At 45.2% G+C, this 13,178-nt stretch overlaps 1 protein-coding gene across 3 annotated transcripts in view; it reads right to left on the bottom strand.

The window, feature by feature from the left end:
• The window catches only part of ABCC4 (ATP binding cassette subfamily C member 4), a 214,174-nt gene that overhangs the window by 124,766 nt on the left and 76,230 nt on the right, over nucleotides 1–13,178 (bottom strand). For 2 of the 3 annotated variants that reach the window (XM_004273657.4, XM_033435140.2), the window contains 5 exons: nucleotides 12,839–12,964; nucleotides 10,916–11,165; nucleotides 6,230–6,331; nucleotides 2,557–2,646; nucleotides 1,173–1,364 (listed from right to left, as the gene is read on the bottom strand). In XM_004273657.4, the coding sequence (XP_004273705.2) occupies nucleotides 1,173–1,364; nucleotides 2,557–2,646; nucleotides 6,230–6,331; nucleotides 10,916–11,165; nucleotides 12,839–12,964 (760 nt within the window). The remainder of the gene's footprint in view (nucleotides 1–1,172; nucleotides 1,365–2,556; nucleotides 2,647–6,229; nucleotides 6,332–10,915; nucleotides 11,166–12,838; nucleotides 12,965–13,178) is intronic. The other variant, XM_049701021.1, reaches the window with a different exon arrangement.

Here is a 13,178-nt window from a genome sequence, read left to right as displayed (position 1 = left end):
CAGTTTGCATAACTGATTCACTAATTTCATTTAAATCCCCAGGTACAGAGAAATGTTTCATTTTCCATTTTCTATGAAATTCAATGTCATTTCTGAAAACAATCTCTTCCCCAATGAAAATAGGCCATATTAAGAAGAAATGTTAAAGCATTACTTTTTCTTTAAATAATAAATTACAAGTCAAAAGTGAAGCGGAGAGGGAAACCTAGAGAATGAAAGGGACCAGGGAGGCATCAACCCAGTGCAAGGCGCAGACCTTACGTGGAGCCCGACTCAAGCCAAAGGTTAAAGAAATTTCCCAGTGAGATGATTAACAACATGGAAACACTGACGAGAACACTGATGATATTCAGGAAATTCAGGTTACTTTTCAGGTGTAATAATGGGGTAATTTTTTTCCAAAGGTCTTTTAGAGAAAACTAGTGAAATGTTTACAGATGAATTAATCTGAGGCCTAGGATCTGCTTCAGAATAATCTGGGGTGGGAGTGGGGCTGGCAGTGGGCAGGGGTAGAGATGCAGCAAGACTGGCCACGAGCTGATCCTGGCTGAAGCTGGGGGTGGGTAACTGAGAGTTCATTAAACTGTGCTATTTTCACAAATTTTTGTAATTGTGCATTAAAAAAAGAAGGTAAAAGTGAATGAAACTTCACAAAGTGAAAGTCCCCTCCCCCAAAAAGGCATTCTGTGGGCGTCGTTACCACATCAGAATTCAAACAGTAGCATACGTGTGTACATGTTCATCCAGAAGACCACCTTAAAAGCATTAAACAGGGGAGGGGGAAGGGTAAACGGTGACAAAGCGATAAAGAGGCATGGACATATATACACTACCAAACGTAAGGTAGATAGCTAGTGGGAAGCAGCCGCATAGCACAGGGAGATCAGCTCGGTGCTTTGTGACCGCCTGGAAGGGTGGGATAGGGAGGGTGGGAGGGAGGGAGATGCAAGCGGGAAGAGATATGGGAATATATGTATATATATAACTGATTCATTTTGTTGTGAAGCTGAAACTAACATACCATTGTAAAGCAATTATACTCCAATAAAGATGTTAAAAAAAAAAAAAAGCATTAAACAACATTAAAAGGTCTTTTAACAAACCTTGTAGTTTAAACCAACACTATCATCATTTGAAATTCGAGTATATATAACTCAAAAGTCATGACTCACCTTTTTCAAAGCACAAGCCTTTATTACTTTTTCATATCGTTCTTTTTCATATTTCTTCCCAAATAGAATATTACTCCTCAGAGTTCCTGAAAACACCCAGGGCTGCTGAGAAACATACGCGATCCTCCCATGCACGCTGACCAGCCCCTGGCTCGGGGGCAGCTCCCCCAGCACAGCACTCAACAGTGACGACTGAAACAGATGGCAACACACACGCGTGAACAGGCAGCACTCAGGACGGACACGCCCCGCAGAACAACTGTCCCCACCCTGGGCGCTTGATAAACGATAGAACCCTTTCCTTTAAAAGAGGATAAAGTACAGCTGTGGCAGTTGAGACAAAAAAATTGAAAATAACACTACTGGTCAATGTACACTATTGATTGATAAGGAATATTAATATAATACTATGACAATCTAAACTGCCCAAGAGTTTCCCGCAACTGAAATGCTCTACTCAGCAAAGACTAAGTTGGAATGTTTAACATCCTTAACTAGCAGAGCAGCCCAGCAGAACGTGTAGTTTCGTGTATCTGATGTTTAGTGCAGTTGTTCCTGCATCCGGGTATCCTTTACTTGACAAACACTTGTTCTTAAATAAAGCTTTCTACGAATAATATATCGAAAGATGATTATTTTTTAAAATACTCTGAAGTGAGTCGTGTCCAAAGAGCAAAACTCCATCATAACTTAAATCATCACCCCCTCGTGTACATATCCCACGTTTAGGTTCCTGTATTTTGTTGTTTCAGACCAAGTGCACGTGCACATGTCCTTCAAATCTTTAACACACAGAGGTGGCGCGTCTGTGTCCACAGCATCACAGCGCTCACCACACTGGGCTGAAATAATCTGCCTGCGTATCTGTCTCGCCCCAGAACCCGGCTGCCTCTGGAGGGCAGAGGCGTCTGCAGCTTGCTCACGTCTGTATCTTCAGCTCCAGCACATGGTTGCACACTCATTACACGTGCACTGACGGGACCAACTCAAGTCCCATGAGGAAATGCTCAGAGCTTCCCGGAAGAGCCATTACAACCTCCAGACCTCCTGGAGGGCCCACTGTGACAGAAAGAAGTCCCCACGGTCTCAGTCTGTCCTGAACAGCTGTCACATAAATCATTTCCTTCACTGAGACGTCCAAAGTCCCGACAAGCAGTTCCCAACTGTGTAACGGGAAGCACCAGGAAGGAAAACAAAATGGGCATTTATGCACGTTTATTTGGACATGCAACCTTCTTGCAAAACTAATGTTCCATGCAACAGAGAAATGCTGTTTGAGATACATCCAATTCAAACTGTGTTACCTACAGCTCTGGGCTCGACTCTGAGAATTTCACAGGGGCTGTGGCATTGCATCAAGCTGCCGAAAGGCATCGTAACTTACCTTTCCTGCTCCCACGGGTCCGACCACAGCTAACAGCTCACCGGGTCTGACAGTAAAGGAAAGGCCTTGTAGAGTTGGGGTTTCTGATGCCTGTAAATTTAAGTTTACAAATTTAAGTTTACGGTTCATTTCAATAAAATAAAAAAGCGAACTTCAGAAAGTAGAGAAAATAACGTAAGTCACTGATATGCTAATATAACCCACATTTTCGTCCTTCCTATTTTAAGATAGTGAGTCCTGGGGGCCTCTTCATCAAAAAACACCTTTGAAACAGCTTTAGTTGCCTTTAGGAAGCCTACTTCTTTTGCCAGATTTTCATACGGACAGAGCTCTAGACACCCACAGAATTTAAGTAGTTGCAATGACACGGCCCGTCCTCGAAATGCAAACTCCATGATGCACACTAGCTTATTAATATAATATAATTAATAGAATATCCAGTATGGGAGGTTTTTAATCATTTGTAAGTTTTCATTAGAGCCACTGGTGTTGTTTACTTCACTCCTCTCCACAGGGTGGCAGTGTAAGTACATATCATGGCTGGTCCTCTACTAAGAATTTGACATCTCCACTTATCTCTTTATTTTCACTTGATAAAGAATGAATCTCAGTAATGGTCAGCAAGCAACGGGGTGCTTTATATGATAAAGTTGCTCTTGATAAATAAAGTCACATAAATGGCAGTCAAGGCTCCAATTTCACCAGAGATTCAATTTAACACTAACAACCAAAAAAAGGGGGGGATGGGGGTGGCGGGGGGATTATGTATAACACAGTAGGTTAGAGTGATCAAGCCTCAGTTTTGTACCCCTTACATGCATTACCTATTCTGGGTAAATAGGGACAACAAAGTACTTCTACCCTAAAAAAAACAAAAACAAACCATGGAGGTACATGTCACAGCAAACAATCTAACACAAAGGAGAAGGATAAAGTACCTATCGTGCCAATCACAGGTCATGTTCTTGAACAAACTGTAAATTCTATCATAAAGAGACTTAGGGGTATGTGTATTTCTTTACATATACTAAGTGTTTAAAAAAAAATCTTAACTGCTAATGTTAAAAAAAAAAAAAGTGGTTACATATGATTAAGTAAAATGCCCAAAAGACTAATAAAAGCACAGGGTCTGGAATAAGAAGTCTGGATAATGTTCTAAATGGAAAATTTCTCTGGAAAGAACTGAACTGATTATAGATACAGACAGCTACTGAAAAAATAATTATTTTTAATCATCAAAATAACTAGCCCCATATTTTAACACGAGACATCTTCTTAAAGCTACTCCACTCCTTTCCTTTTGATTAACACCTGCATTCTTATTTTGCTACTTTTCACTCAGTTGCGACTGCATGATAATGAGCCACCTACAAACACAGCTTCCTGCTGCAGCCCTTCAGTTTGTCAGGGCAAAACACATGGACTTCCCTCCCTGTTCAGGCTTGAAGCTCTTCATCACCAAAACACTAGCCCCAGATGCTATAGGAATTACAAATCTATCAATAAGAAGCTAGACTTTAATACATGAGAAACATTTAAGCTTCTCCACTTCTTCTCTGACACTTAGGGTTCTTATTTTACCACTTTTCACTCAGTTAAGATGACAAAATAGTGGGCCACGTACAAACATCAGCTCCCTGTCACCACACCTCACAGTGTGTCAGGACCAGACACTGAGTTCCCTCCCTGTTCAGGCTTCAGGATCGGGCACTGCTCTGCCGTGACCAGAAGGGGGCAGCACTCGACAGCCCATGGTACTGAGGCCTGTCTTCTCCTGGTTATCCAGGCTCAGGGCATGCAGATTACACAGGATCATCAGCTGAGCCCCACTCAGCTGCCAGACACAGTTTGAAATCCCTGTCCCTTGGAGGCTCCCACAGGACCATTTATTTTAAACCTTAAAGACTGAGACCAAGTCCCATCATTTCAAGAATGAGACCTGGGTCACTGAAACCTTCTGCCACCTGCCCAAGGGGCTGTATAGCGGAGCAGCTTAGAAAGCCCATGTCTATCTCCAGCCTCCCAACCCAGCAGGGGATTCATTCAGACTCCGCTTCTCTCCAAAAATCCCCAAGATCTGTGCCACTCCCCCACCCCCGAGGGATGTTTCACCCATGACCTAACCTGAGAGGCCCTAATTACTAATGACCCAGCCCAGGGCACAGCCTTCCATAGGCAAGGCCAGGACAACAGAATAGGGTGTTCTGTACTACACTGCAAGTTACACAGAAGTCTGAGAGCACGTTATCACGTTCTTGCAAGAAGAACAAAACAGCTCATTTTATAATGCCGCATAGTTTGGTATAAGAGATTTTGTTAATGTTTCATACAAAGTATGTGTTACCATTCACAAAGAGTTGCCATCGTAATGGAATTCTAATGGTGCTTTTCATAAATGCTTCGAGTGTATTATGATGAGAAATACCAAGCAGGAGGTAAATCTACACTATTAAGGTAGGAGAAACTATCAGGTCAGATACGGTACCTTGTTAAGAGTTTCCATGTGCGAAAGCTAAGGGGGTATATTTTTGTTTACTTGGGAACATACTACTGTTTTGTCGGTGGGGAAGCAGGTACTGAATCAGAAGTAGGTGAACAGGATGCAAGTGGCACCACACTTGGTGTGACAGGCGTGAACACACACAAGGAGTCTGCACAGTCCGGACACTTGCACTGTGGTCTCCACTCCCACCAGCAGTCGAGCTCCTGGGCTCTGCACCGGATGGTGGACCCTCTGGTAGAGGCACCACCTCGTTTGAGTCCTTCCAGCCCTGGGGATGGGAGTGGCTTCCCACCACTGCTAATCACTGCTAATCTCATTTTGCCCTTTCTGCTTTTTTCTTCCCCCGTCTTTCATCCTCTGCGTAAGTATTCCCCACATGGAATGCCCTCTCCTGCGGTATGGGTTCTGTTTCACTGAGTGATCCACAGAGGACCACTGAACCGGGGAGGCAGGAATGTTTCAGTCGTCAGAAAAGGGGGCTGCACTAGGTGTTCAGTTTTGAGAGCGGACCCTGCTCTTTTTCCTGTTTGCCTGAACGTCATAAATAAACCAAGTGTTCAGAACTGCCAGTTCTCCCTGTCAGCTTGCCACACAGTGCAAGCCTTCAACTGGGAATTACGGGTGCTCACTATGCCCTCCTGCTGTCGCCTCCCCGTCCCTGGCTGCCACCAAAGTAGCCAGAACCATCGAGAAGCTTAGGATGGGGGAGCCCCACCCTGCCCCAAAGCAAAGACCTAAATCATGGCCTCAGTATGTAATAAGATGATCTGAGAACATCAAGGCAAAAAATGTACACCGATTCCCCAAAGCCTCTGGTCTGTAACAACTGGTTGTATATTTGTTAGTTAACCCATTCCATACTGCAGCATTTTTTCTCCACAATCAATATAAATTCTAACATTACAAACATATGGACTTTAAGGTCAAAATGTGCTAATACTTTGAAAGCTCTCTTGAAAACGAGAGAGAGAGCAACATGTCAAATGTCTTAGGCTGATTTTACACTTAATCTCCAGTAGTTGCAAACCTATTCCTGATTTTGAGAATTTTTATAACATACTTTCAAGTAAATTAGCAGGTCACATTTTGCACCAGGTGTGAAACCTCAAAGTTCTCCAATAAATCTGCTGTCTTTTAGCAGTCACAGTCTTGGTACACAGGCTGTGTTACCTTATCCCAAGAAGCAGTGAAATCTTGCACGTCCACTATCATTTTACCATCTGATGGCAGCTGAGGGTTGCACTGTGTTATCTCATCAAGTAACAGAAAGTTCTACAGAAAAAGGAAAAACACAGATTGTTTAAACTCCAGGAGAAAAGCATAAACAACAATAACTGCTTTCTTGGAATTTGCAGTAAAAAACTTTATACAGCCTACATATCGTTTTGCCAACTGTACTTAAAGTGTAGGTTCACATCAGAACAGACTAGGTAATATGCGGAATATTATATACTATTATAACAATATACAATAAAGTCTACAGATAGTGTACGGTATAGTATGATATATATTACATATATGACAAATAAAGAGTTCCTGGCCCTGAGGCTGTCTTTGTAACTTTCTTAACAAGTGTACTGGTTCCACCCTAAGGAGAAACTGTGGCAGCAAACTCCAACACATTTAAAAGCTTGATATTTCCATTGTTTTACTTTTGTGTTACTAACAATAAACAAAAGAGTTGGTAGGGAATTATTCCGTAAACATTTACTGAATCCCACCAAGTGCCAAGCACGATGCAACATTGCTAGGAACACAGAGAGGAAGGCCATTCCCAGGCCTGCAGGTATCAGGTGGCACTGGACAGGCTGGGAACACAAGACCTAGGAAAACCCTGGCTCTGCCTGTTTTGGGTCGCGACCTTTCCCTGGGCACTTAAGTACACTCTGCTTTACTCCTCACGCACGTTAAATCAATCACTGCTTGTCATTAACTATCACTCAAGTCACTGTTCTAAAAATGAAATGCTCTTATTAAGTTTCTGTCTCTTAAAAAATAGTTTACAAGCATCTATTCACAATCACTTGTCTCTTCTCCTTAGTCAACGCCCTCTCTCCTCGACAGCAGGAATGGCCACATCCTCCACTGCTTGCTATTTTCACACCCCTTAGCAGCTATTCAATGCAATTCAGTTGAATAAAACCAAGTCCTGCGAACCACTACTGAACTAACATAATCATATACAGGAAAACTCCCTCTTGCCCTGCAAATGCTGCACATAATTCAACAAGAAACAAACCCCAGATTTCAGCTGGCACCTGGCAGCCTGGAAGGAGGCCCTCTCTCTCCAGCCCCCCGAGCAGATAGGTGTAGCCACGTGACTACATCCAGGCCGGTGGAAAGTGACAATGTCCAGGACCTTCATCCACCCCACGGCCTGGGCCTTGGAGGTTACCAGCTGGGTCAAGGCCACGTGCAGAGGAGTAACAAGAGAGAAGTCTGGGTCCCTAACACCCTGGAGGATCATACTAGCCATGGAACTTGTTACAGGGAGAATTGCTCACCCCAATGAAAAAAAAAAAAAATGTTAAGGTCCTAACCGCAAATACCTCAAAACGTGACTTTATTTGGAAATAGGGTTGTTGCAGAAGTAATAAATTCAGGTGAGATCACACTGGACTAGGGTGGGCCCTCAACGCAATATGATTGGTGTCCTTATCAGAAGAGAGACGCAGAGACACAGACAAGCAGAAAACAGCCATGTGACGATGGACACGGAGGCTGGAGTGATGGCTGTTAGGAGCCAAGGTACACCAAGGTTTGTCTCCAGCCACCAATAGCTAGAAGAGACAAGAAAGGATTCCCCCTTATAGAATTCAGAGGAATCGTGACCCTGCTGACACCTTGAAACTGAACATGAGGACTTAACCTGGTGCTGCAGTGGTTAAGAATCTGCCTGCCAATGCAAGGGACGCGGGTTCGAGCCGCGGTCCGGGAAGATCCCACATGCCGCGGAGCAACTAAGCCCATGCGCCACAACTACTGAGCCTGCGCTTAAGAGCCCGTGTGCCACAACTACTGAAACCCCCGTGCCTAGAGCCCATGCTCCGCAACATGAGACGCCACCGCAGTGAGAAGCCCACGCACCACAACTAGAGAAAGCCCAGGGGCAGCAACAAGATCCAACGCAGCCAAAAATAAATAAATATATAAATAAATTTATTTAAAAAACAAAAACAAAACCAAAACCTGCTTCTGTGCAGGAAAAGGAAGACGAGATCCTTGCATTTCTCTCAAAGACAAGCTGGCAGGAGATGCTATCCTCTCGTTCCCACCTCCTCTCATCCAGGCGCACTGAGAACTGGAACACTGGGCACGGCCGCTCCTACCCGCCCCGAGCCCGTGTCCAGCAGGAGGCAGGATGGACAGTGGCCTGAGGACTCCTCTGCAGGCTTTCAACCACTGCAGCCTGAGTTCTCTCTCCACACCACCTCTCCCATCGTCAGCCAGGTACCAGCTCTCACCTGTTCTGCCACAGTTCATCCCTCTCCCATTTCTCCTTTCCTCTTGAAACAGCGTAATTTCAGAATTTCACTTGCTATTAACCATTTCAAATACTGATATGCCTTTTCTTTTGCTGGTTCCGTCCCCAGGCCTCCCCAGCACCACCGACCCTCCCCCAACACCACTCCCTCCTGGTCTCCTTACAACACCTCTGAGAGTGTCCAGCACGCTTCAACCCCTCCAGTGAGCCATCAGCACCTATGTCCACATCCCCAAGTGGCCTCTGCCTGGACACCCTGAGTACTAACTAATGCCACCCATCCTTCTGGGCCATCTCAAAGGCTAATCCTCCTGGGAACCAGCTCAGGAGGATCCAGGCTGGCACTGACCTCCCGACCTCTGAATCCTCATAGGGATATAAAGTCATAAAGAGGGGAGACACTGGGTGATTCCTGAACTTACACAGTCCCAACTCCATCTGAGACCAAGCCTTGCACAGAGTTGGCCCATCATGGGTATCAGGCTAAGGGAAGGAACAGACTACATGGCTGTTCAAATCAGTCCAACCGGTGACTGCGTGGCTACAGCCTTACACAGTCTGAGCTAACAGAGCAACGAGCAAAAGGTTATACGTGTATGTTATACATCTTGTCTAAACAGAAATTCCAATTTTACCTTAAGCGTGTTACCAAGATAAAAAACCTCAATACTCAGGTCTTCCCTGGTGGCAGAGTGGTTGAGAGTCCGCCTGCCGATGCAGGGGACGCGGGTTCGTGCCCCGGTCTGGGAAGATCCCACATGCCGCGGAGCGACTGGGCCCGTGAGCCATGGCCGCTAAGCCTGCGCGTTCGGGGCCTGTGCTCCGCAACGGGAGAGGCCACAGCAGTGAGAGGCCTGCGTACCGCAAAAAACAACAACAACAACAAAAAGGCTTTGGGCAGGATCCTACTTGTCATTTACTAGCTATGTAAGGATAGGTGAGCTATTTCACCTGTTATAGGAACCTGTTTCCTTATCTGTAAAGTGGGGACACTAATGCTTATCCCATTCAGTTGCTATCAGGATTAAATGAGATGACATGCAAAGGCTTCAGGAGCTCCCGGACCACACAGCAACTGCGGCAGCAGCGATTGAAGACAGCAGCTGCGGCAGCAGCAATAACAAAACCACAGCAGCACAACACACGTGTGAAGCCTCCATCTGGACAGCTTACTGTGTCACTAAGAACATCACTACAGTTCAAGGATATCCCTAAATGTCCTCTTTCAAGATGTGAAAGCTTCATAAAAGAAATTTTATTGAACTGCATGGACCATCCCTTAACAGTGTCGCTAGAAGCCCCCATCAAAAAGAATGATTAGGGCTTCCCTGGTGGCGCAGAGGTTAAGAATCTGCCTGCCAATGCAGGGGACACAGGTTTGAGCCCTGGTCCTGGAAGATCCCACGTGCCGCGGAGCAACGAAGCCCATGTGCCACAACTACTGAAGCCCGCGCACCTAGAGCTCATCATAACCTTTTATGACGGCTGAATGATCAAATAAAAATCACAGCCAAAGCTATCTAACTTCACAAGAGATCTATTACTGGCCATCCATCACTATCGAGAAGTAGGAACAAAACAAATTAGATGTGTTGTAAAGCCCAGACACTCAAGCTCACACCCAGGCCGGCTCACAAAGCCAATTTATCTTCATTTTACACCAATTAATAAACACACAACTCCTTAAGTATCTACAGGTTCTTATCTTGGTGATGTAAATTATTTACCCCTGGCAATTTACAGACAGATTAAAAAGAGAGAGAGAGACTGTGGGTATGGTAGGAATCACAAGTTTGAAGGGAAGAGGGCAGCTAGAGATAGGAGTACACGTAAGTGAAAAGAGAACAGGGACAAAAAGGCGGATCGAAAAGGTATACTCAGAAATCAACAAGCAAACCATCTACGGAGGAAAGAACCCATTTTTAAACACAGAGAATGAAGTGAGACTGAGGCCATGCTTCGTACCCAAGGAACAGAGACCTCTCAGCATGTTCATTCCCTCCCGGCCCAGAGAGGAATCCTATTCACCCCGGGACTGAACACAGTTGTCACCTAGTCAGTGGAGTTAGCATAGGAGATGAGATCTGTTTGCTTCTCCTACTTTCAGACAACTTAATCGTCTTGCAGTCATTACTCGACAAGAGCCCTGTACCGCTGGTACTTATACTACTGCCCACAGATGAGCAGGCTCTTAAGATATTTATAACGCACCCTATGTCAGAAGACGGGAGTACTGAAGACTTTCTGGAACAACCACCAGCTCAGGCAGTGAGAGTTAGATCTCACCTAACCGGCACACAGTGACACCAAATAAAAGGAGGCATTTTAGGTAAAATCCACCTACAAGTGAATAAAGTTATTTGTCAGCAAACCTTGATTCTTCGGATGCTGACGACTGCCTCTGACACCTTCTCGACGGCCGAAGGGAAGAAGAGGGTGACTGTCAACCGCACAGCCCCATACAGTGTCACCGCCACAAACACACGGCTCGCCGTGATCACATTGCCAAGCAGCACATACGTGGTGAAGGTGACAAAAACAATGATTTTGCTTGCAACAAAAAACGATGCCAAATTCATTCCTCTAAGGTAGGAACTTCTCAGAATCTTGGAAATTTCCTTCCTGGAAAAGAGTAGGAAATAGATTTTAAAAGAAGCATCAACATCCAAGACATGAATTCAAGTGCCCTGTGTGAGTGGCCTCTTCCTAGGGAGTGGACGCAGGTGAAGATAAACCATCCCTCACATCATGGAAATACTACACAGTGCACACCCGGGGGCCTGCCCGACACAAAGACCACACACTCCATCACCACTTCACTCTTCCAACTAAACAGAGGCTTAGTGTCACATTTTAAACATTTTGGGTCAATCAGACTGGGTTTGAACATTCAGTCAACATCCATTCATTACCAGAAGTCCTGTGCCGGGCTGCTCACTGATGATAGAAAGACACAGCCCATCCCCTCCAGGAGTTGACAAACCCATAAAAGAATAGAGAAAACAACCCCAAAATTGTGAGACACCAAGACATTAGACAGAGGCGCCAGCACGGCCCCCGCGGGAGCGCAGGGCAGAGGCGTGTAACTCGGAGCAGTAGAGTCCGGGCAAGTCACACGCACGTGGACCCTGAGGAGATGAGCTGGAGTCAGTCGGGCTTGGCGGAGGCCAGAGAAGAAGTAAGATGAGTGTATTCCCAGCAGAGGGAGGGGCACCCACAAAGGTGCAAAGTGAGAGGTGACACGGTGCTGCCAGAGAATTCTAAGTACCCTGGGCTGGAGTATAAGCACTCATCAGATATTTAAGTCAAAGATGGAAAAAAACTCTACAAACAAAGCAAAGCAAAAAATATATTTGTGGCTTTGTTTGGAATAAATAATACTGACTCATAAAGTTTGGCCCAATATAAGTACCCAACCTTTATATAATCTCCCCATTTGTGCTACACTAACATAAATTATACTTTTAGTTTAAATATCATTTTAGACATCAACATCTTAAATCATCGTTTATTTGGAATCTGTGCTATTAAGAAATACTTGGGGGCTTCCCTGGTGGCGCACTGGTTGAGAGTCCGTCCGCCTGCTGATGCAGGGGACACGGGTTCATGCCCCGGTCCGGGAGGATCCCGCACGCCGTGGAGCAGCTGGGCCCATGAGCCATGGCCGCTGAGCCTGCCCGTCCGGAGCCTGTGCTCCACAACGGGAGAGGCCACAGCAGTGAGAGGCCCACGTACCGCAAAAAAAAAAAAAAAAAAGAATCCGCCTGCCAATGCAGGGAACACAGGTTCGAGCCCTGGTCCCGGAAGATCCCACATGCCGCGGAGGAACTAAGCCCGTGCGTCACAACTGCTGAGCCCACGTGCCACAACTCCTGCAGCCTGCTCACCGAGAGCCCGTGCTCCGCAACAAGAGAAGCCACGGCAATGAGAAGACTGCGCTGAAGAGTAGCCCCCGCTGGCTGCAACCAGAGAAAGCCCACGTGCAGCCAAAAAAAAAATAAATGAATGAATGAATGAATGAGTAAATAAATAATTTTTTTAAAAGACAGAAATGCTTGGAATTTAATTTCTGTATAAGTAAGAGGCATATTTTTTTTTCCTTTAAGAAGATGGTAAATGGAGGAGCAGGTTAAAATGACGTAACCACTGTTCTACTTAACCCCACTGCCACATGTTGGGGGTGGAGTGGATAGTAGTTAAGTTCACCTTAATGTGAAAACTTGGTAAGACTTCTAAACCATTCAGTAAATATGAGATAAATTATGAAAATATGCTGTATATATACAAACACTTACCTTCTCAAACTGGTAATAAGATCTGCAAAGGACTTTTCCCAGCCATACATTTTTATTATTCTGATGCCAGTAATCACTTCATTCATGGTCCTGATCCTGGTGTCTGTGAAAGCTGCAGTCTTACTCCTAAGGGACAGATGTGAGAGATGAGCCTTAGTGACCACAGCCCAACTTTCCTTATCAGCAGCAACAGTGGCACAGCCAGAGACCAGGGATCAAATGATTCCCTACAGCTCTTTTGCGCAGACAGGCAGGTCCTACTCAAAGTAGAAATGGAGAAGACTTCAATTAGGAAGCCAACCATTCAGCCCAATTCAAGAAGTAACTTGGAGAACTTGCA

The sequence above is a fragment of the Orcinus orca genome, chromosome 18 (genome assembly GCF_937001465.1).
Source record: "Orcinus orca chromosome 18, mOrcOrc1.1, whole genome shotgun sequence".
NCBI lineage: Eukaryota > Metazoa > Chordata > Mammalia > Artiodactyla > Delphinidae > Orcinus > Orcinus orca.
Note: the sequence above shows the minus strand (reverse complement) of the source record. Positions and strands in the feature narration are given on the sequence as shown.